The sequence below is a fragment of the Phyllopteryx taeniolatus genome, chromosome 17 (assembly GCF_024500385.1).
Source record: "Phyllopteryx taeniolatus isolate TA_2022b chromosome 17, UOR_Ptae_1.2, whole genome shotgun sequence".
Taxonomy (NCBI): Eukaryota; Metazoa; Chordata; class Actinopteri; order Syngnathiformes; family Syngnathidae; genus Phyllopteryx; species Phyllopteryx taeniolatus.
This window is the reverse complement of record NC_084518.1, coordinates 20,486,827-20,506,184: the sequence shown is the minus strand read 5'-3', so window position 1 is coordinate 20,506,184 and position 19,358 is coordinate 20,486,827. Positions and strand designations below refer to the sequence as shown.

At 44.3% G+C, this 19,358-nt stretch overlaps 2 protein-coding genes across 6 annotated transcripts; one reads left to right on the top strand and one right to left on the bottom strand.

Annotated features, from left to right (window-relative positions):
* Nucleotides 1–96: 96 nt before the first annotated feature.
* Nucleotides 97–3,224, top strand: exosc8 (exosome component 8). 2 transcript variants are annotated; one of them, XM_061752349.1, is made up of 11 exons: nucleotides 97–202; nucleotides 464–500; nucleotides 656–719; nucleotides 869–942; nucleotides 1,052–1,097; nucleotides 1,174–1,279; nucleotides 1,367–1,412; nucleotides 1,994–2,090; nucleotides 2,161–2,281; nucleotides 2,356–2,462; nucleotides 3,014–3,224. In XM_061752349.1, the coding sequence occupies exons 1-11, from the start codon at nucleotides 186–188 to the stop codon at nucleotides 3,121–3,123; spliced, it is 825 nt and encodes a 274-aa protein (XP_061608333.1). In that variant the 5' UTR covers nucleotides 97–185; the 3' UTR covers nucleotides 3,124–3,224. The 2 variants fall into 2 exon arrangements, with proteins under 2 accessions (XP_061608333.1, XP_061608332.1); XM_061752348.1 differs by having other exon boundaries at nucleotides 1,159–1,279.
* Nucleotides 1,122–15,308, bottom strand: supt20 (SPT20 homolog, SAGA complex component). Of its 4 annotated transcripts, XR_009785226.1 has the most exons (23): nucleotides 15,182–15,280; nucleotides 14,707–14,801; nucleotides 14,516–14,551; nucleotides 13,675–13,800; nucleotides 13,469–13,595; nucleotides 13,100–13,374; nucleotides 12,247–12,386; nucleotides 12,006–12,162; nucleotides 11,428–11,484; nucleotides 11,275–11,352; nucleotides 10,832–11,001; nucleotides 10,723–10,755; nucleotides 10,271–10,382; nucleotides 10,072–10,177; nucleotides 9,629–9,790; nucleotides 9,019–9,307; nucleotides 8,746–8,861; nucleotides 7,702–7,757; nucleotides 7,506–7,613; nucleotides 6,976–7,066; nucleotides 6,526–6,614; nucleotides 3,274–3,720; nucleotides 1,122–2,579 (listed from the first exon to the last, which is right to left on the bottom strand). XR_009785226.1 is itself a non-coding variant. In XM_061752335.1 (22 exons), the coding sequence occupies exons 2-22, from the start codon at nucleotides 14,707–14,709 to the stop codon at nucleotides 3,514–3,516; spliced, it is 2,538 nt and encodes an 845-aa protein (XP_061608319.1). In that variant the 5' UTR covers nucleotides 14,710–14,801; nucleotides 14,904–15,308; the 3' UTR covers nucleotides 3,306–3,513. The 4 variants fall into 4 exon arrangements, 3 of the variants coding, with proteins under 3 accessions (XP_061608319.1, XP_061608320.1, XP_061608321.1); XM_061752335.1 differs by lacking the exon at nucleotides 1,122–2,579 and having other exon boundaries at nucleotides 3,306–3,720; nucleotides 14,904–15,308; XM_061752336.1 differs by lacking the exons at nucleotides 1,122–2,579; nucleotides 6,526–6,614 and having other exon boundaries at nucleotides 3,306–3,720; nucleotides 15,182–15,279.
* Between the last annotated feature and the right edge of the window lie 4,050 nt (nucleotides 15,309–19,358).

Here is a 19,358-nt window from a genome sequence, read left to right as displayed (position 1 = left end):
ATACATAAACTATTTACCACAATAAAACAAAATAATAAATATTATAAATATTAAAGTGTCTTGTTCAGAATAACCTGAATTACTTGTTTAATACAGGAAAGTGAAGCGCGAGATCGCAAATGGCCGTATCCTTCTTACAGGCTTCCGTAGTTCAACTTTGAACCCACGTGGTCAACCAAAACATCATGGCGGCTGGATTTAAGTAAGACGGCTCACAAGCTCGCTCTTTTTTTTCGCCCTTTACTCGAAAATATACGCGTATTCACGTATTGAACCACCATGCGCAAAATGAAGCTTTTATATACGTGTAGTCTTCGTGAATTCATGTGCTTGTTTGTAGTTTTCCACGACGACTGGGTGCAAATCAGTGAAAATATAAAATTGACGATAGCGTGACTCTGTTGCATGGTGTTCGTATTTAATTTCGCATTTGTTTTGTTTAATTTGTTTTTGTTTTGTTCAGGACGGCTGAGCCTTTGGAGTACCACCGAAGCTTTCTGGTGGGTGACGTTAAAGCGATTGATGTAGACACTGCATTGATTCTGATAAATCACTTTTCCCTAACATAATTTTAACTTTTTTAGACACTGCATTGATTCTGATTAATCACATTTCCCTAACATAATTGTAACTTTTTTTTTTTTATTACTTCCAGAAAGAAAACTGTCGACCGGATGGACGCGAACTGTCAGAATTCCGAACCACGACCATCAACATTGGTGAGTTGCAGGGGGAGAATGTCCCCCATTTCCCCATATCCACACACAATTTTAAACCATTTAAACATTGAAATTCCCTTTTAACCAGCCTTTTGCTCATAAATGTTGTATTAAAATTTATTTTTTATTAATGTTGCGACTGTCCTCAGGGTCCATCAGTACAGCAGACGGCTCAGCACTGGTGAAGTTGGGCAACACCACCGTCATCTGCGGGGTCAAGGCGGTAAATGAGCTTAGATAGATAGAAGAAACACAAGTTCCTGATGTGGATGAATCAATACGACCCGGTAAGTTGTCGTTTTGACTCACGTTTCTTTCTGTTCTTGGTTCAGGAGCTGGCCAACCCGCCAGTGGAGGCACCAGAGAGAGGTTTCATTGGTGAGTTGTGATGGATTACGAGACTAGAAGTCATATTTGCATTTATTATTTTTTTGATCAGTCAACACATTTCCAGTGCCCAACGTGGACCTGCCGCCGCTGTGCTCTTCACAGTTCCGACCTGGCCCACCGGGGGAGCAGGCCCAGGCTGCCAGTCAGTTTGTGGCCGAGGTCATCGGGAGGTGCGTATGTATATAAAAAATAAAAATTAAAATACATTTTAACACACACTTCTCTTACATCTGAACTTTTTTTGTTTGTCACTGCAGCTCAGAAGTGTTGCAGATGGAGGATTTGTGCATCGAAAGAGGCAAGGTGAGACACAATGGGGGGTAAAACTCATGAATTGCTCGATAAGTAAGTAATCATAAAACGCACTTGCTATAATATACAAAAAAAAAGTTTAATATTTTAGTTTTGGGTGTATTAGTTGGTGCTTGATTGATTGAAAAAATGCTAATTTTGTTGGCGCCCTATTTTGAAGTCATCACTTCATGACAAAGAAAACCATTAATGGAGTAGATGAAATGTGATGCATCATGCATTAATGTTTTGCCAGTAACTTTGCTCATTATGTTGCTTATGTATTGCATACATTTATGGCTTAAATCTAAAGATAAATTCATCAGTTACATCTTTTTAGCATGTTTTGGTACTTGTAGATTCCTGTGTTAATTTAAAGAGATACTAAAGGACAAAGTATTGTAAAACAGTCAAATGTTCTGCATGTTATTCATGTTGTTGAAAGCAATAAGGGACCAAAATAAGTCAGGTTATTCCTTATATATTTTTTAAATTAATCGGCCATTGGAATCGACAACAGCCTAAATAAATCCTTATCAGTCAGGCCTCAGTCTTTCGGCGTTACATTTAAAGTTGTGGTGTTGTTCCTGTAGCTGTGCTGGTCGTTGTACTGCGACCTGATGTGTCTGGACCACGACGGCAACGTGTTGGACACGTGTGTGCTGGCGCTGCTGGCCGCCCTGAAGAACAGTACGTACATCCGATCCCGTTCATTTCACCTGTCGTCGTCGACTCTTCACCGTCATCTTCGCCCAAACAGCTGCACTCCCCAAGGTCTCCTTCAGCGCAGAGACTGGCGTGCCGGAGGTGGACCTGGAAAAGCGTCGCGGGTTGAAGATTCTCAAGCATCCCGTCGCCGCCTCTTTTTGCGTCTTTGACGAGTGAGTCCAAACTTTTCTTTCCGTCGAAATGTCGTCTTCGTCCTCACGCGCAACGCCCATTTTGTCTCTCGCAGGTCCATCCTCATGGCTGACCCCACGGCCGAAGAGGAGCAATTGGCCACCGCTCGCCTCACCGTGGTGACGGACGAGGAAGGACGTCTGTGCTCCATGCACAAACCAGGTCAGGATCGTCGTAGCTTTGACACGTCGACTTGGAGAACCTCAGAATTTCAGCCTGTACCAGCAATTGGCGGACATTTTTAACTGTAAAAGGTCGGCCAATTGGTGAAGGGCTTCCCTGAGTATCAGACGAAACAAACATTTGAGGAGATACGTTGAGAAATAATCAAGTTACTGTTTTGCTCTAATTTCAAGGCTTTTTCCCCAAATACTAGAATTTCTAACTGCGATATCACATAAAAATGTTCCCCAAAAAGACAAAAACAACTCAATTTCTCCAGAACCCATCATCCAATTTTCAAAATTCTTGGTGCATTGTACTCGAGTTGAAGTGGCCATTCAAATCAGACTTGGCATTTTGACAGATTGTCATTTTTTGGGGGGTCTGGTCTAGTTGCTAGTTTCATGATCATAAGATTTTAAGTGTGTTGGCGGGGAGGTTGCGATTGTGTTGGGTTTCTTAGAGGTAAGAGCGCCACCTGCTGCTTTGACAAGGACGGGGGGGGCTGTGGGCAAATGTCATTTCATGACTGATTTTTGATTTTTCTGAAGGCGGGACGTCTTTGTCTGGGGAGAAGCTCCAGGAGTTGATCAGCCAAGCGACGGTCCGGCAGAAAGAAATCCACAAACTCATTGACAAAGTCATCAAAAGCATCACATAAAAGAACAGAACACTCTTTTTTTATATATATATCTAAAAGCTGTATTTTCACTGTCAATATATAATCTTCTTTTTTAATAACAATAAAACTGCTGACAAAGACTGCTTAAAAAAGAATTTCTTAAGTGTCCAGAACTGTGTCAACACTCACAGCTCCAAATCCAGCGCCGGCGTACAAAAGTTGCTCGAGAGGTAGACGGCGGCCCCCCCCAGGATCAGATTATTCTGCGGGAAGATGTGCAGCGAGGAATCCTCCCAGGCGCCCCCCCCTCACCCCCATTGGAGGAAAAGCCTTTTGGGGGGTGGGTAGGAAATATTCAGCTACACGGACTTTCTTCTTCTGTGGATGTAAAAAATATGAGCAAGGTTCCTTTCAGGAGCACAGTGTGGATCATTCGCGTCTCGGCGTGGCAGGGGGCAACGTTTCCGCTGCCTGGCGAGGTTTGGGGAGCGGCTGTGGCGTGCTCCTTTTCCTCCTATTTCTTGCTTGGTTGACGGTATGCTGCCGGCCCCCCGCCGCCGCCGCCGCTCCCCCCCCCTGGGGTGCTGCCGCCATAGCCATTTGCTGCTGCTGCATTTGGTGTTGCAAGAATTGCAACTGGATGAGGGAACAAAAAGAGAGATGCACATCAGACAGGCAGGAAGTGAGCATTGTCGTCGTGGTGATGGCGGCGGGATGATGTCACAAGCGTGTGGAAAGCTGTTTGAGCATTTAGTCCAGGGGGGTCCAAAGTCCAGCCCAGGGGCCATTTGCAGCTGGCTGCATATTCTAATAACATTTTTACATGGCCAACATCAGAAGGTTATGAGGGGAAAAAAAAAAAAAAGCCACGTCGCCACACAATTCTTTTGAAAATGTTAAAAACAAAAGTTACAAGATATTGGTTGTATAAAATAGGTTGAATGAAAATTAATTTTATTTTTAAAAATGTTTTAAATTTGACCCTATCCTATATTACAATAAAAATAAACATGGCCCACATCAGAAAAATGTTGGTAGACTATTTAAAAAAAATAATGTTATGAGGTATCAAACAAGGTATTTTAAATAATTATTCTTTCAAATGCAAGAAATAAGTTTAATGACAATTTGTTTTATATTAATAAAAAGTGTTACACAATTATTATTTTTTTAAGAAATACAAAATAGAAACATTGAGTGTTACTAGATATCACACTAGTACCCTCTTTTTTCCCCACTCAGTGGGAAAAAGTATGGACATTCCTGAATTAGTCCATGGATGGATATCAAGGACATCGAACAAATATTTAAACAGCTTTCCATATAAGCGGGCGTGTTAGTGAAGCTCCAGCAAAGCAAGAAATGGAGGGCACAAGACTCTGGGTGGGAATAACAGGAACTAAATGATATTCTGCAGAATGTGACGACAATGTTTCAATACGGCAAAATTCAGTGAAACAGAACAAGGGAAAACAAAGTAACAGCGATCTGCTCCTTAACAGTTGTAGTGACTGCGCTTTTTCAATGCGATAATCAATTGGGGGAAAACATCTATGATACACACTGCGATATCTGTGTAAAGGAGACATTTGTAAAAATGCTTGGTTTGTTAAAACAAGGGAACGGCGATCGGCTCCATTCTCAACTTGGTCCCGACCCCTCTATGTCAGTGCAATAATCAATAAAATGCGTTGTCTACTAAATTGAAAAACCTGGATTATTATCATGTCAGTGCTCTTCACGCTTGACAGTGTTGTAATTTCACAATTTGTCATGTGATAGTCTGACAGATTTTGGGGGCGGAGCTAGGATACACTGTGACCTCTGCGTAACTGAAACACGAGTCAAGACACTTTCCATAGTTTGTGACTTTGTCAATGTGATAATTATTCAAATGTACCTCGTAAAATACGTTGCGACAGCTATAGAATTATAAAATTTGCTGAAACGTGGTTTGTTCAAAAAGGTAACCATAATCACCTCTTCCACAGTGTAGTGACAGTAATCCAAAATCAACATGTTGGGGAGGGGAATTGAAAAAAAAAAAAAATAAAATCTATAAAACATTGCCCCCTCCTTTAGTCACCACCTTATGGTGGTGGAAGGGTTTGTTTGTCCCAATGATCCTAAGAGCTAGACTGTCCGGGGCTTTATGCCCCTGGCAGGGTCACCCATGGCAACCATGTCCGAGGTGAGGGACCAGACAAAAGCAAAGACAAAGGTCCTCGTATGACCGGTGTCAAATAGTTTGGTCCGCATTGTTGGCAGTAAGTCGGATTCGTTTGCAGTGAGCGTTGGACTCCGCCAACCAAGGCTGACCTCTGTCACCGATTCTGTTCATAACCTTTATGGACAGAATTTCTAGGGCCAGTTGAGGCGTTGAAGGGTCCGGTTTGGTGAACTTCAACATTGCGTCTCTGCTTTTTGCAGATGATGTGGTTCTGTTGACTTCATCAAGCCACGATCGTTAACTCTCGCTGGAGCGGTTCGCTGCAGAGTGTGAAGTGGCTCGGATGACAATTAGCACCTCCAAATCTGAGGCCATGGTCCTCAGCCAGAAAAGGATGGAGTGCCCTTTTCGGGTCTAGGAAGACATGCTGCCCCAAGTGGAGGAATTCAAGAATCTACCGGTCTAGTTCATGAGCGAGAGATCGACAGGCGGATCGGCGCAGCGTCTGCAGTGATGTGGACCCTATATCGGTCAGACCTCGGGATCCCCCCCACAAGTGGCTGGGAGAGGCAAGTCTGGGCTTCCCTGCTAAAGCTGCTGTTCATGTGACCCGACCCCAGATAGGTAGAAGAAAATGGATGGATGATACGTTGCGATGTCTATGTAACAGGAAAAACTTGGAGAAACGCGGTTTAGTAAAACAAAGTAATGGTGGTAATGGCTCCTTTCTTGACTTGTTGTGACTGTATGCTTTATTGTTGTGACCATTGATATATTGGGGGGTAAAATAAAAAAACATACAAAAGACATTGCAATATCTATCAAACTTGTACAAACCGTTGGTTGATTAAAACAAAGTAACAACAATCGAGGAGCGGGATAGAATCTGCAGCCATCCATCTACACAATGGATGTCGGCGTATCAACAGTGTGTGACGATGACGCGATATCAACCTTTTCTCCCACCCCTGCTCGGACCAAAATGGCGCCCCCTGAAGACGACAATCATCCAAGGTAACCGTGACGACCACAACACGCATGCAGCCAACCAGACGACGCTTTTGCACCATGCTTGGCGTGGTAGCGGCCAATCACAATGCTTGACATACAACACAGATGGAGTGCTTCATGTGTTTTTAAAAGGGGAGAAAAACGGCTCGTCGTACGGGCCCATTAAATTTTATTCAATTGTATGTTTTTTTTGTTTTTTTTTGCGTCATTTATTATTTGTCCCTTGTGCACATGTGTGTGTATGTCCATGTCACAGTTACTTGGATCTGAGGCTGGTGCTGCTGCTGAAGCCTTGGAGAAGGCAGCGGGGGCCCAGACCCGTCCAGCCCACAGCCCAACTGGGACAGCACTAAGGGTGGGGAAGGGGTAGAGGGATTGGGGAGGAGGATGGGTTGATGGGGGGGAGTTCCCCGAGAGGAAAATATTATATAATATGAGATGATGCAATGGAAGGAAGGAAAGAAAATAAAAGGAGGATGAGGAGGGGTCGTGGTCGGAGGGGTCGATAAAACAAAGTAATGTAGCAGAGAAGAAAGGGAAGTTGAGTATAACCACCATGTTTTGGCTACAGAGTCAACTACAACATGTTAGCAAACTAGTGGCACTTGAGGCGGCAGTTACATGGAGGTGGGAAATTTTGTGTGTGCGTGGGTTCGGGGTGGAATTATTTGGGTGTGTGTGTGTTTTGGGGGTTTGTGGGGGTGTCATACCTGCCGCCTGCGGAGACATGAAGCCACCCACGCCCAAGTTGATCACAGCCGTTTGCTGGTTCCCTAAACTCGGATCGGCGCCCTGATCACCCTGCAAGACCACAAATGTTTTATGTTTATTTTAATTTGAGAGGCGACTGAGGGCGGTCTGCAAACAAATGGAGACTACGGAGTACAATATTGCATGGTCCGAAACTAAGGCACCGCAATGGGGAAAGCTAACATTAGCATGTGTGAAGAAGAGACACTTGTTTTTTTGGCACAAAAACAGGGAAAGCTAACTTTAACAGGCATAAAGTAGATACGGTTTTATTTTTTAGAGGAGACTGAGGGCACCTGCAGCAAAGTGGAGACTACGGAGCATAATACCGCAGCATCCGGAGTCTAAGCTAAGATAAGCGAAGCCAAGGCACAGCAACCCACTAAGGTACCATTAGCACGTGTGTAGAAGATAAATGTTATTTTTACAGGAGACTGAGGGCAGCTGCAGCCAAGCGGAGACTAAGGAGCACAGCACAACAGCGACTCACTGTGTCCCCCTGCTGCTGAGGGCTGGAAGTGGCAGACTGGCTCTGCGGGGAGAACTGGGAGAGCTGCTGCTGCTGCATGGGGTTGAAGATGAGGGGCCCGGTCGGGATCTAAGCGTGTAAATAAATAAACGTGTGTGTTAATGTGACGGAGAGGACGCCGGAAAAAGAAACGTGACAAATGCGGTTTTTTTTTTACCTGCAGTAAGTTGAGCGGTCGCAGCCCGGCACTGCTATTCAGGCCAAAGTGACTCCCTGGAAGAAAAATAAATACATAAATTATTATCTACACCAAGGCTGTATTTGCATTTCCAATGGTTTGTGCAAAACTTACTGTGAATACGCTTTCTACATGTTCCCATTTGTTATGTTTATCTTATTAAATAATTGACGTATTACAAATATTAAAATACAATAATAGTAATATTTATACCTACATTCAACTGTTATGTTATTAAATAATACAAGTTTCCTTAATAATAAAGTTAATGATGAATAAAAAATCTAAATTAAAAAAAATGCAAATGAATGAATTTTATTAAAACAACCTATATTTATGTTCTACTTTATATTCGGATTTAATTTGAACTTTTTGTATTATATTTGAACTTTTATATTTTATCAAATAATTGGTTGACTCATTATAAATGTATGAATTTTTTAATTCTTAGAAATAAAAATTGAGAAATGAGAATTCAATATTTTAATTTTAAACTATCAAAAACAAATAATAGAATTCATTATCCATCCATGTTCTGTACCGCTTATCCTCACTAAGGTCACGGGAGCCTATCCCAGCTATCTTCGGGCGAGAGACGGGGTACACCCTGAACTGGTCGCCATCCAATCGCAGGGCATAATTTATTATAATTAAATTAATTACAAATAGGAAAATAAAAAAATGACTGAATGATTATCAAAATATGAAAATTTAGATATTTTACAAAAATATTTTATTTCAAATAACTGGTTATTTCCTTATAATTACATAAGTTATAAAGAATAGAAAAAAGATGAATTATTTCATTATTAAAATAAACTAGTTTACATGTTTATTAAGTAGTTGCTGAATTCTTTATCAATAAAATAATTGTAAATAACGTGAAATTAATATAAACTATTTAACATTTTAAAGACTTAAAAGCTTTTTTTTTTTTTTTTTTTTTATAAAGTGTGCTGTCATTTCTTATCCACAATATGTCTCCTTTAAAGGGATTGGCGGTTGGTTTATAGCTCTACTGACCAGTCTGCACGGCGGGCTGCATGGAGGGCATGAGGCCTCCAGACGGCAGGATTCCGCTCAGATTCAGTCCGGGACCGAGCAAGGGGTTGGAGCCGGTCATCAGCGTCTGAGGGTTGCTGCAAAAACGTCACAAAAATGCCATTATATGCTCTCCGACTTCAGACTGTGTTTATTTTCATTTTAGCGCAGATGGGGGGGCAGCTGCAGCCAAGTGGAGACTGCGGCGCATAATGCAAAAGCGTCAGCAGCTTAGTTTGACTAATTGGCACTTACCAGACGGAGCTGACCACGTTGATGAAGTTGAGGCCGGCCGGGTTGGCCATGACGGGCGACGACGTGGTGCCTGTGCTGATGGACGTGCCCACGGTGGGCAGCGGTATGGTCATGACAGGCACCGGCTGGCTGAGGGCGAGCTGTTGTTGGGCGAAAGGCGTGAGAAGGGCGGGCTGCGCTGAGGCCTCTGGGGTGGTGGGTGTCCCCGAGAGGGCCCCCAGCGAATCGGCGGGGTGCGGCGTGGAGCACGGTGTGTTGGTGGGGGTGGAAGGCTTCGGGGTGCCCGATCCTTCTCGGAGGGGTGGGGGGATGACACAGACAATTTCAATGTTAAAATTGTTATGATTTGAGTCAGTAGAGAAATGTTGAATTTGAGTGGATCAATTAAATTTCTCCATTCACTCAAACGCATAATAATTTTTCCCCACTAGTTTGTGAATTTTCTAGTGGAAAATATGCAATCTTTCAAAAAGAAGGAATATTTGGAATATTGAATGTGAATTTGTGATTTTGCATACAAAATGTAGAATTCTTCAAAAAGAAGGGCTTGTTAATGATGATTTAAAATGTTCATACAATTTGATCTCATCATTCCGGAACTCATACTCACTCTGCGTGGAGCTCATGGGCGAAAGCGAGGCGGGGGACAGCAGGCCCACCTGTCCCAGCTCCATGGAGTGTTTCCTGTTCAGAGGCTGCTGGCCTTTGGCGGGGGGCGGCGGCGTAGGACACTTGAGAAGACCACTTGTGGTTTGGGAGCTATATGGATTACCTAAGGGGAGACGGAACTGGATACTTTCACAAGGTCCAGGAACCTTTGATCTGTAGCCCTGAACTGACTTGAACCTTTTAATTCCAGGCACTACAAGATGCCCACCAAGATCCAAATGTCCCGGGGTAATTGGGTAGGAGTTTGGACAGATCCACCTTTAGGGTGGGCTCCGCAACTGGACTGATTCGAACCTTTTAGGTCCAGGAACTACTAGTACTAAGAGCTAAAAGATAAACATTGGTCCCATAATCCCAGTTAACTAAACACACGTCAGGGTATACCTGAGGAGCTGCTGCCTGATCCCGGCGGCATTTTGATGGGCTGCGGCCGGTGCTTCACCCCTTTGCCCAACACGGACGTCTGGACCAGCGAAGAAAAGGCGTCACCCTGGCAGGAAGAACGATGGGGAACACACATGCATGTATAAATCTCACAACCAACACAGCGAGCAGCGATGATGATGATGATGATGATGCCCACCTCATCCTTGCTCGGGGAGGGGGGCGCCGGCGCCAGGCTGCCTGAGTTGTGGGACATCTTGACCTGACACTTGACATCTCGCTCATACACGCATTTGTACTGCGCGAGGAACCTGACACGTACACAGAGACACAGCTAGCCAATGCCCGCTAATTCGCAGTTCACCATTCGCGAACTCGCTCAAATTTTGTTGTAGAACCTAGCGAACAACTACTGGCTGAAAAACACCTATCTGTACCAAGCTGTGTATTTCTGGGCTCTTTCTGTCACACCTCAAGAGGAGTATATTTATTTTGAAGTCCTAGTTTTGTGGTGCATTTACATAGGCATACTTTAGTTATTTACGTTGATGCTTGGTCCCTAATTCCCGCAAATAAGCAAGGGTTCACTGCCTCTTTGCCCCATAAGACCTGTCCTCTTAATAAAAAGCCCTCTTAAACTTGTTGACTCACCGTTCGGCGTCCATCTTGGAGCCAATGAGGAACCTGAAAAGAAAAAGAGAGGTTGTTAATCAAGAGTTTTGGTTGGAGTTTCTTAGTGCAGGCGAACTGGAGGTCTTACGGCGGATGGGTGAGCTTCAGGTCAGTGCCGTCCTCCTCGGCCTTGACGTCTTTGGTGCAGTAGATCTTGCCGTACACCAGTGGGTCGCCCAGCGACTGGAAGATGGACACCTTGGTCCTCTGGGCCTGACCGCCCACCTCGCACTCAAAGGTGTAATCGTCCACGACCTCCTGTGCGGGGGAATGCGGGGTTTGAACAACGCAGATTACGCACGACATCCGATAGCGACATTTTACGATGTTCACATGCATGTTTTTGGAATGTGGGAGGAAGCCAGAGAAAAGCCACAAGAAAACCCACACAAGCACGGGAAGAAAAACGAAACTCGAACTCAGAACCCCTCGATTTGTGAGGCACACGTGATAACCACTCGTCCAGCGTCGCCCCCGTTCATCGTCCTATATTGCCGAAATTTCACAAGCTAAATGGCCTAACGCACTTACCTCAGCGGGCCAGATCACAGTGGTGGGCTGAGAATCTTCCAACTGCAGCGATTTCTCCACCACAGCGTACTTCTCCACCTGCGAGCAAACACATCTACATCATGTTTGCTTCTTTCCTGAGGAAATCTGCCATCGTTCAAGAGTCGCACTTACGTCGATTTCTTTGGGCACACTGAGCTGGCAGCTGTTCTGTCGCCACATGTCCACGCACTGTGGGACAACAAAAACAAACATGGAAACGATTGTGTTGTTAAAACCTGCTAGCACACCAGTGAAATTTAACATTGATATTGAGCCCGTTCCAGAGGCTATGAAATTATTGTCTGTTTATTTGCAGTGTAATTTCATGGGGCCAAAAGATCAACTACTTTTGAGGGGTCCAGGAATCTTTGGGGTGGGGTCTGCAGGGCTAAAGTGACTAAAAACTTTTAGTTCAATGAACGATCAAGTTCCAGAACTTCAGGGGTAATAATTGGGACAGAAGGTGACCCTGCTAGGGGATAGTACTTTCGAGAGGTTCGGGAACAGGTTTCCTACAGGAAATGATTGAAACGTTTTAGCTCTGGGGTATTTTATCAGGGCCAGAAAATAACCTGCTCGGGGGGTTGGTACTTTCGAACATTAACCTATCAGATCGGAGCCTTCTTGTTCCAGAAACTCCAAGTAACCTAGACCTCAAAACTCCTGGAACGACAGTAAATGCGAGCGGAGGATGCAGCAAGAGTGCTTACATTTCCGATCTTGGAGATCTTCAGGTCGATGACGGGCGTGGATTTCCGCTCCTTCCTCTTCTGTAGGTAGTCGTAGAGGCGCAGCTGGCATGGCGTGGGCAGCTGCGACAGCTCCTGCTGGCGGTTCAGCGCTGCCCGAGAGTGCCTCTTGAAGCACCTTTAGCGCGTAAAGCGACGAAACAAATAGTGAGCAACTCAAAAACAGTATCCAGACATAGATGAGCGTCTAGTGTCAAGGTACCGCTTCATGGCGCGGGTGTTCATTTTTTGCTTGTTGTAGAGCAGCCGGTTGGCGGCACAGGTGACGGAGATGGAAGGATCCAGGCACAGAGGCTCGGCCGTGGCCAAGATCAGCTGGCTCTCCAGCTGCAACTTGTCGTCCTGAGGCAGAGAGAAAAGAGGTTGCTATGGAAACCATGTGTGCGTGTGTGCATTTAGTGTATTACTAGTTTCAGTCAGACTTTCTGACATTGATAAATCATGAAAACTGATGTTCCGCTGTAGTCTAAAATGGCAAAGCTACCCCCCAAAAATGTTTCTACTGTCAAAAAACGTCACACATTATCTAGTATCAATGGTGACACATGCAGTTATCATTCCAGTAGCAAGGCTCCCTAACAGAAAACAGCTGCAATATTGCTTCATGCCTTGAATGGGAAAATGTAGCACCGTCGAAATTGAGTAGACCAAAATGAAACGTTAACAAAGTATTGCATTAGTATATGTTAAGGCACTCACACGTGACAATGTTATCATTTTAGCTGCGAGACACCTTGACAGAAAACATTTCAATTGTGTGGAATTTGTATGTATGCTTCAAATGAGAAAATGTAGCGCTCTGTGGTGGACAAAAATATAACTGATATTTGACATGTACATTTTGGGGAAAAAAAAATCAGTATGATTCTTGCTCCGACAAAGAAAGATGATAATTAAAAAGTTTGAAAAAGAGCAATTGCAAAAAAAGACAGGCAAAGGCGTGACCACCGTGGCTTTAGTATGCACTTACAAAAATGTATAGTGTTCGTGTGCGTGATCGACAAGACATTCAAAAAGGACAAGATTCTTTCTGCTAATTATCTGAGACCGCTTACCTGTGTCCACTTGTGGTGGTCACTGGTCATGGCGTGGACGTCACAAACGAGAGTCTGCATGGTGGGCCTGAGCAGCACGTGTCTGCTCTGGTACGAGGGCATCTTGGTGTTGGCACACTGCCTGTAATCTCGCACCTCCACCAGGACGCAGCCGCAGTGGAAGATGTTCACCTGGGACTTTTCCAACAGGTCAACCAGAACAGGCGGCAGCTCTTCAGCATCCAAATACTCCAGCAGCTCTCCTTCTTCATACGGCAGTCGGATCGTTTCAGAATCTGCACGACGGGGAAATTAAAAAACAAAACAAAGCAAAGATCAGGACATTGCATCTCCTCAGCTGGAACCATCTGGGCTTTGTATTCTCCTCACCAGAACCATTCTTGCCCCTGAGCATGAGCGAGTAACCGTCGTTGCCTGCGTACAAGTTGACCACCAGACACGAAACAGACTCCTGAGACAGCAACTTGTCCAGCAGCTTCACGTTCCTCCTGAAATTCTAGACACGCACGAAGGAGATGCGCACTCGTAACCATGACAACCGCGTAGAAGACCACCAATAGGCTGACGTGACCCACCTTCAACTCTGGCTCCTTCTCACATTCCTCTATGTAGAGCTCATAGAGCTTCTGATACAAACTCTTCCTGCCACCAGAGGAAAGACGTCTCCTAGCAGGACGCTGGCGAGCACTTTCCACAATGTACTGAACAACACAGTTGTGGGCAAACAATTACATGTCAAATTATATTGACTTGAAATGGAAAGAATCCACATTAAAGCATGATTTAAGACAGTTGATTAAATACATTTGTTAAGTGACGTACTGTCCGTGTGAATGAAAATGTCTGAATATTAGGTGTACCTAATGTTGTGTCTGGTGAATGCATCAGTACATGAAGGCCAAGTGAAAGAGCATCTGTATTAAATGCATGGGAAATAGCCTCAATATTAGGTGTATGTAATGTTATATCCAGTTATCACAAGCGTGATGCCATATTTCTTGATTAAGATGCCAAATTAGTTATTTGCTATCTTATTTTGTTTACTTATATTTATTTGGCATTGTAAGAGTCTGCATTAAAGCACACATGATGATGCTCTCTTCATGACAGGTGGTTTTATTCATTTGGTAATGTGAATGTGAATTTTAGATGTGCCTTATGTTGTGTCTAGTTACTGTGGTTGTGAACATTTACTTGAATTTGAAAAAGTTTGCATGAATGCAATTGCTTGATGCTCTTTTGATGACAAGCGGCTCAATCAACTTTCTGCATTGGTGAATGTAATAGCCTTAATATTAGGTGCACCTAATGTCTCCATTAAAATAATAAGAAGAATAATAATAATTACAATTGGTGAAATCGAAATGGTCCGCATTAAAGCATGTCAGGGGGAAAAGCGAGAACAACACTACTCACCTCAGCTCGATCTAATGCATATTCCAAAACTTGTTGCTGTGAGTTGGGGGGGGGGAGGACACACAAATCAGTGAATAGGTAAAGAAGTAATCCCGATGGCACTTCCTACATCATATTTCTTACACGACGGAATGGGCATGGGTTATCATCATTGTCATCATCGATGATGACGATCTCTTGAACTTACTTACCATTGTGGTGAGCCGCCAGCTACAAGGTGACAGTAGACGATGCTGCCGCCCTGGCTGCCTCTCACCGTCGCCCTCCTAAAGCGAGGAATCACGCCCTGCGTGGCCACAATATTTTAGAAAACATACACATTAAAGCAAACTGGAAGGCCAGCTGAGCCAGTGTGACTCATAACCAACGAAGGAAAAAAATGACTCACGAGCAAGCTATGGTCACCAAACTTGTGTGTGTTGCGCCTAAATATGATTTGAATGCGCCTTATTAATGATAAAAGCAACTATAGGACTATTTCGACCACGGCTATTTGAAGATATGGGACACGCGTGGCCGTGGAGCTCGTCCGTTGATGCTAACGTTAGCATGCTAGCCCGTCGCTCGGAGGGAGCAGGAGCTGAAGGGGGCTTTTTTGTTTCAAGTTCACCACGGCAGAAAACGGCGGCCCCGCGACGACACGCTCGGTGGGGAGGGTGTACTCGCCTTGCGGGTTGCATAGCGGCCAACCGCGGCTCCAATGCAGGACAACGAAAGCGAAGGCAAACATCAGGGTCTTCATTGAAAATAAGTAGAAGCGGTGGCCATCTTGTTCCAGTGTGACAACAACAGCCCAACTTCCGGTGTGGGGCGGAGGTGGGCGGAGTTAACCGGCGTCACGTAGCCGACAACGACCACGTTTAGTGGAAAATATACGTTAAAAAATTATAAATAACAGAAATATAGTTATTGGAAATATTTAAATTTCGCTCTCCTCTTGAAACTTTTTATCATTATTTTGTGCCTGCCTTTCTACTTTCCACACGCCAGTTCAGTAGAGGGCGATAAAAGACCTTCTTTCATCGTATCGTGTTCTGTTCAATCATCCATCCATCCATTTTCTGTACCGCCTATCCTTATGGCTCGATTGGCGAGGTGTGTGTACCTTGCTTAAAGGTAGGGTTTGCAATTACAAAAAAAACACAAAACATCCCCTCTCTGGCCCCATCTAAGGCCTCTAATTTAATTTGAATTATTATTTTACACCTGGCCATGGTGTGACAAGAATAGCCTATCAGAGAATGTAGAGGCAGCCGATGAGTCTGTCAATCATATGCACACACACACCGTATGTTTTTTTTTTAAGGAACCTTTGTGCTCCCAGTAGCCTCGCACAAAGAGTTTCTTGAAGTTTCTTGGCCGGAATGTTTAACTCCGGTTAGCCACAAAAGTTAAAAAGAAGGAATTGGATAGCACTCTACTTCAAATCAAGGGTAAAGGTATATAATGGTGGTGTTGCGGAGTGCTGTATATGAACGGGTGTATATGTCATGTCAAAACGTCAGCATCACACACGCCGTGTTTCTTTGTTACATCTGGAAATGAATTATTATTTTCCCATCAAAAACCCATTCTCACGCTTGTTTTTGTTGTTTTATAGTTTGCTGGCAGACAGACTGGGGAGGGCGAAAAAAAAATCACTCTCAACACACCCTACACACCACAGAATAATCACTCAGGATCATCTTTCAGAGAAATCTGATAATCGGGCTTTTGCCGAGGGGCAAAAATGCTCACATTTGGCCCGATTGTCGTAGTTTGTACTCAGTGGCATGTCAAGTGTCCAATCCCAGCGTGTATGCCGTAAGTGTGCAGCAGGGGGAGGAGCAGGCCTGCAGTTCCATTGCATGGCCCACGATCACCATCAGTGCAGGAACAAGAATGTACAGTAAATGAAAGAAATTCATTCGATCTGCGATAGGACTTCATGTAGCAATCTCGAGGTGTAAAAGCAGCTTTTGTCCCTCACCACTCACTTAAAACCCGCTCATGAGTGTTTGCACTTTTAAGAAAACAATCTGGTACTTAGTGGCTCACAAAACGAGCACTGTGCCGGATACAAACGTACTGACCTCACTGCTACACAAGTGTCAATTATTTCCAAAAGTAAGATAGAAAAAAAAAAAAAAATCAGCTCTGCATATGTAGTCCTGCTTTCATTGATCAATGGTTATGCAAACAACCGCGAGCGCAATTGTTTGCGAGGTTTCTCTCAGCACTCTGTTGAAAGGAGTTGCGTCAACATCAGAGCGGGGATAGGAGGTTCCTTTATGAGGGCCCAAGTGTTCTGGGTGCGGTTCAGTTCCAACATGCACACACGGGCCCCTTTCTCTCTCAAGCTAAAAGTCTACATACGTGACCGAGCTTGCAGAAGGTCAAGTCGAGGGTAGGATTTCAACGCGTTTCCTCTTTTTCAATTAGCTCTCTTTTTGTATGTTTAGGTGACAACAACCACGTCGAATTACGCCGTAGTACGACAACGACTGGGTCGGCCTTGGTTAGTGACTACGGCGCGTTGTGATTTTAGATGACCCGTTGCATCCATCTATCTGACTTACAGTACATCGTAATAGTCCATCGTAGTCGTTTCAGTCGTGACATACTCGCACATGCTTGCACTTGATGTCCGATTTCAAAGGTGACCATTTTCGCAGTAACGCTGAGAAAGAAGCATTTTTGTCCACTTCCGATCAGTCAGGAAGAGCACGGAAATGGAGTCACAGACAGGAAAAGGAAGTTCAGATTATGATCGATGGGATCCAAAAGAAACACCGGTGACTGATGTATCATCAGGGAAGGGCAAAAGCCGACCTCCGTACAGTGACAGTTCATAAACACGCATAACAAAATGAATTCAGAAGCAACAGTCTCTCTCGCTTGGCGTCAAAACACACATCAGCAATCACATCATCCGCACGTAATTTCCCCAATCTCCCAGTTCCCGAGAGAATGGAAGAATTCCAAGCTGCACATCCTGTCTTCTGCTTTATTTCTTCATTCTCATCAAATCAAGTGCCATTTTCAGGGTTTTCCCAAAACAAATCCAAAACTCTGCAGGTTTGTTCATCCTGGTGAAAATTTACGTCCGTGAGGGGTGGTGGTCGTGACCCCCAAAAATTAGCTCAGTAGCGGGAGGCCCTCCACCCTTGTGGAGCTGAGTTATGGGTTTTGTTTTTATGGCGAGTCATCAATCTTTGACGTACAATGCCGGATTCATGCGTTTTTCGGGCATGAGTTTGTGAGACTTTTTTGTATGACTAAACATGACAGACATGGCTACCAAATTTCATGTTGCTCCATCGAAGTGGCTTCAGGGGCTGGATTTTCAAAATTTGCTGCAGACGTTTTCAAGTTGAGTTGTTAGTTAGTCATCGCATATTGTATTGGGCATATATGTTGTTTCGACTTTTTTTTTTTTTTTTGCAGGGCTACTCATGACAGACGTGCCCACCAAATTTCGTGTTGCTAAACCGAACCAGCTTCAAGGGGCCTGATTTTCAAAATTCGCTGGAGACTAAGACCTTGTCGAGTTGAGTTGTTAGTTTGCTGATTTACGACGAGTCATCTCATATTTGTTCCGGGCATAAGTTCTCGTGACTTTTTTGCAGGGCTACTCCCTATAGACATTCTTACTACATTTCATGTTGCTAAGTCGAACCAGCATGAGGGGCTGAATTTTGGGAAATTCTGAGAATAATAACGCAACGATAAAGCCGTTTCTAGAAGCATTTGGCCGGCGTCCCTCTCAGCTTGGCATCTAATGGTGTGACTTCATCAACTGTGCGCCTCAACTGCTGGATGGCGCATCATAAAAAAAAAAAGAAAGTTTGACAGTCGCAGGCCAGCAGGCAATGAGTCACTTTTTATAAACGTTTCCACTAAGGGATCTCATAGTCAAACACAGCGGCGTGGGGTGGAGGCCAGTCGAGGCCGCGTCCCAAAACGTCCCGGCTGTGATGAGCTCCGCCGCATCGCTGTTGGCTTGAAGTTTTCACGGGAGGGAGACGCACTACACGGCAGCCTTGAAGCATTTATGCTTTGACAAGGTCTTTGGACTGTGACCGCCCTCGTGTTTATTTCAATGTCTTTTTCTCTCGCAATCAGCAGAGAAATCATACACAAAACACTCAGCGGGGGTCCCCCAAAAGACAACTCGAAGTGAAACCGAATGCACTCAGCGGACCTCCGCCGAGGTTTAACTGGTAACACACACACACAAAAAATAATAATAATCCTCGTATTTGTATTGCGTCGCACGACCGCTTTCTGTGGCTCGTGGCGGTTTGCGCAATCAGCAGCATGTGCTCTGGCAATAGCGACGCAGTCCAGGTCCATGAATTGGCCTTGCGGTTAACACCTGGTGCAACATCACGACTTGTCGTTTCACCCTCTTGGTACCTTCGTTTCTCAGGAACAGCAATCATGTTCCCGGGTCAATTTGACCCGTGAGCGTGTTTGATTACCCAAAAGTGTCAGAATTGATCAAACAAGCATGATTTATATCTCATGATTAACTTAGTTACATTTTTTTTTTTTTGTCCGTTATTGTGTTAGTAACCATTTTATCTGGATTGATTGGATACTTTGCCTCGTGGCAATCAGTTGTGTATTTCGCAGCATGATACTTGTAACTAAGAAACAAACCACAAGCTTTCAATTGTTTTTGGCGGAGGTTAAAACAAAAAAGAGGAGATGAAGAAGAAGGAAAAATCAGCCGACACGACTTAGCCGCGCTCTCATTTCACCGTGCAAATTACAACCAATTATAACGTCAACGGGTTGAAATGATTCCCCGTTGGAGGCACGAAAGGCTTCACTCATCATTTCGCTTATTGCTGCGACT

What these genes read in the sequence shown, in the direction of transcription:
- exosc8 (XM_061752348.1), top strand. An exon ending in TCATCTGCGGGGTCAAGGCG is followed by an intron (nt 943 to 1,051) that starts GTAAATGAGCTT and finishes TTCTTGGTTCAG; the next exon opens with GAGCTGGCCAACCCGCCAGT. An exon ending in GCTGGCCGCCCTGAAGAACA is followed by an intron (nt 2,091 to 2,160) that starts GTACGTACATCC and finishes TCGCCCAAACAG; the next exon opens with CTGCACTCCCCAAGGTCTCC.
- supt20 (XM_061752335.1), bottom strand. An exon ending in ACCACCACAAGTGGACACAG is followed by an intron (nt 12,387 to 13,099) that starts GTAAGCGGTCTC and finishes TCTCTGCCTCAG; the next exon opens with GACGACAAGTTGCAGCTGGA. An exon ending in GCCCATGAGCTCCACGCAGA is followed by an intron (nt 9,308 to 9,628) that starts GTGAGTATGAGT and finishes CCCTCCGAGAAG; the next exon opens with GATCGGGCACCCCGAAGCCT.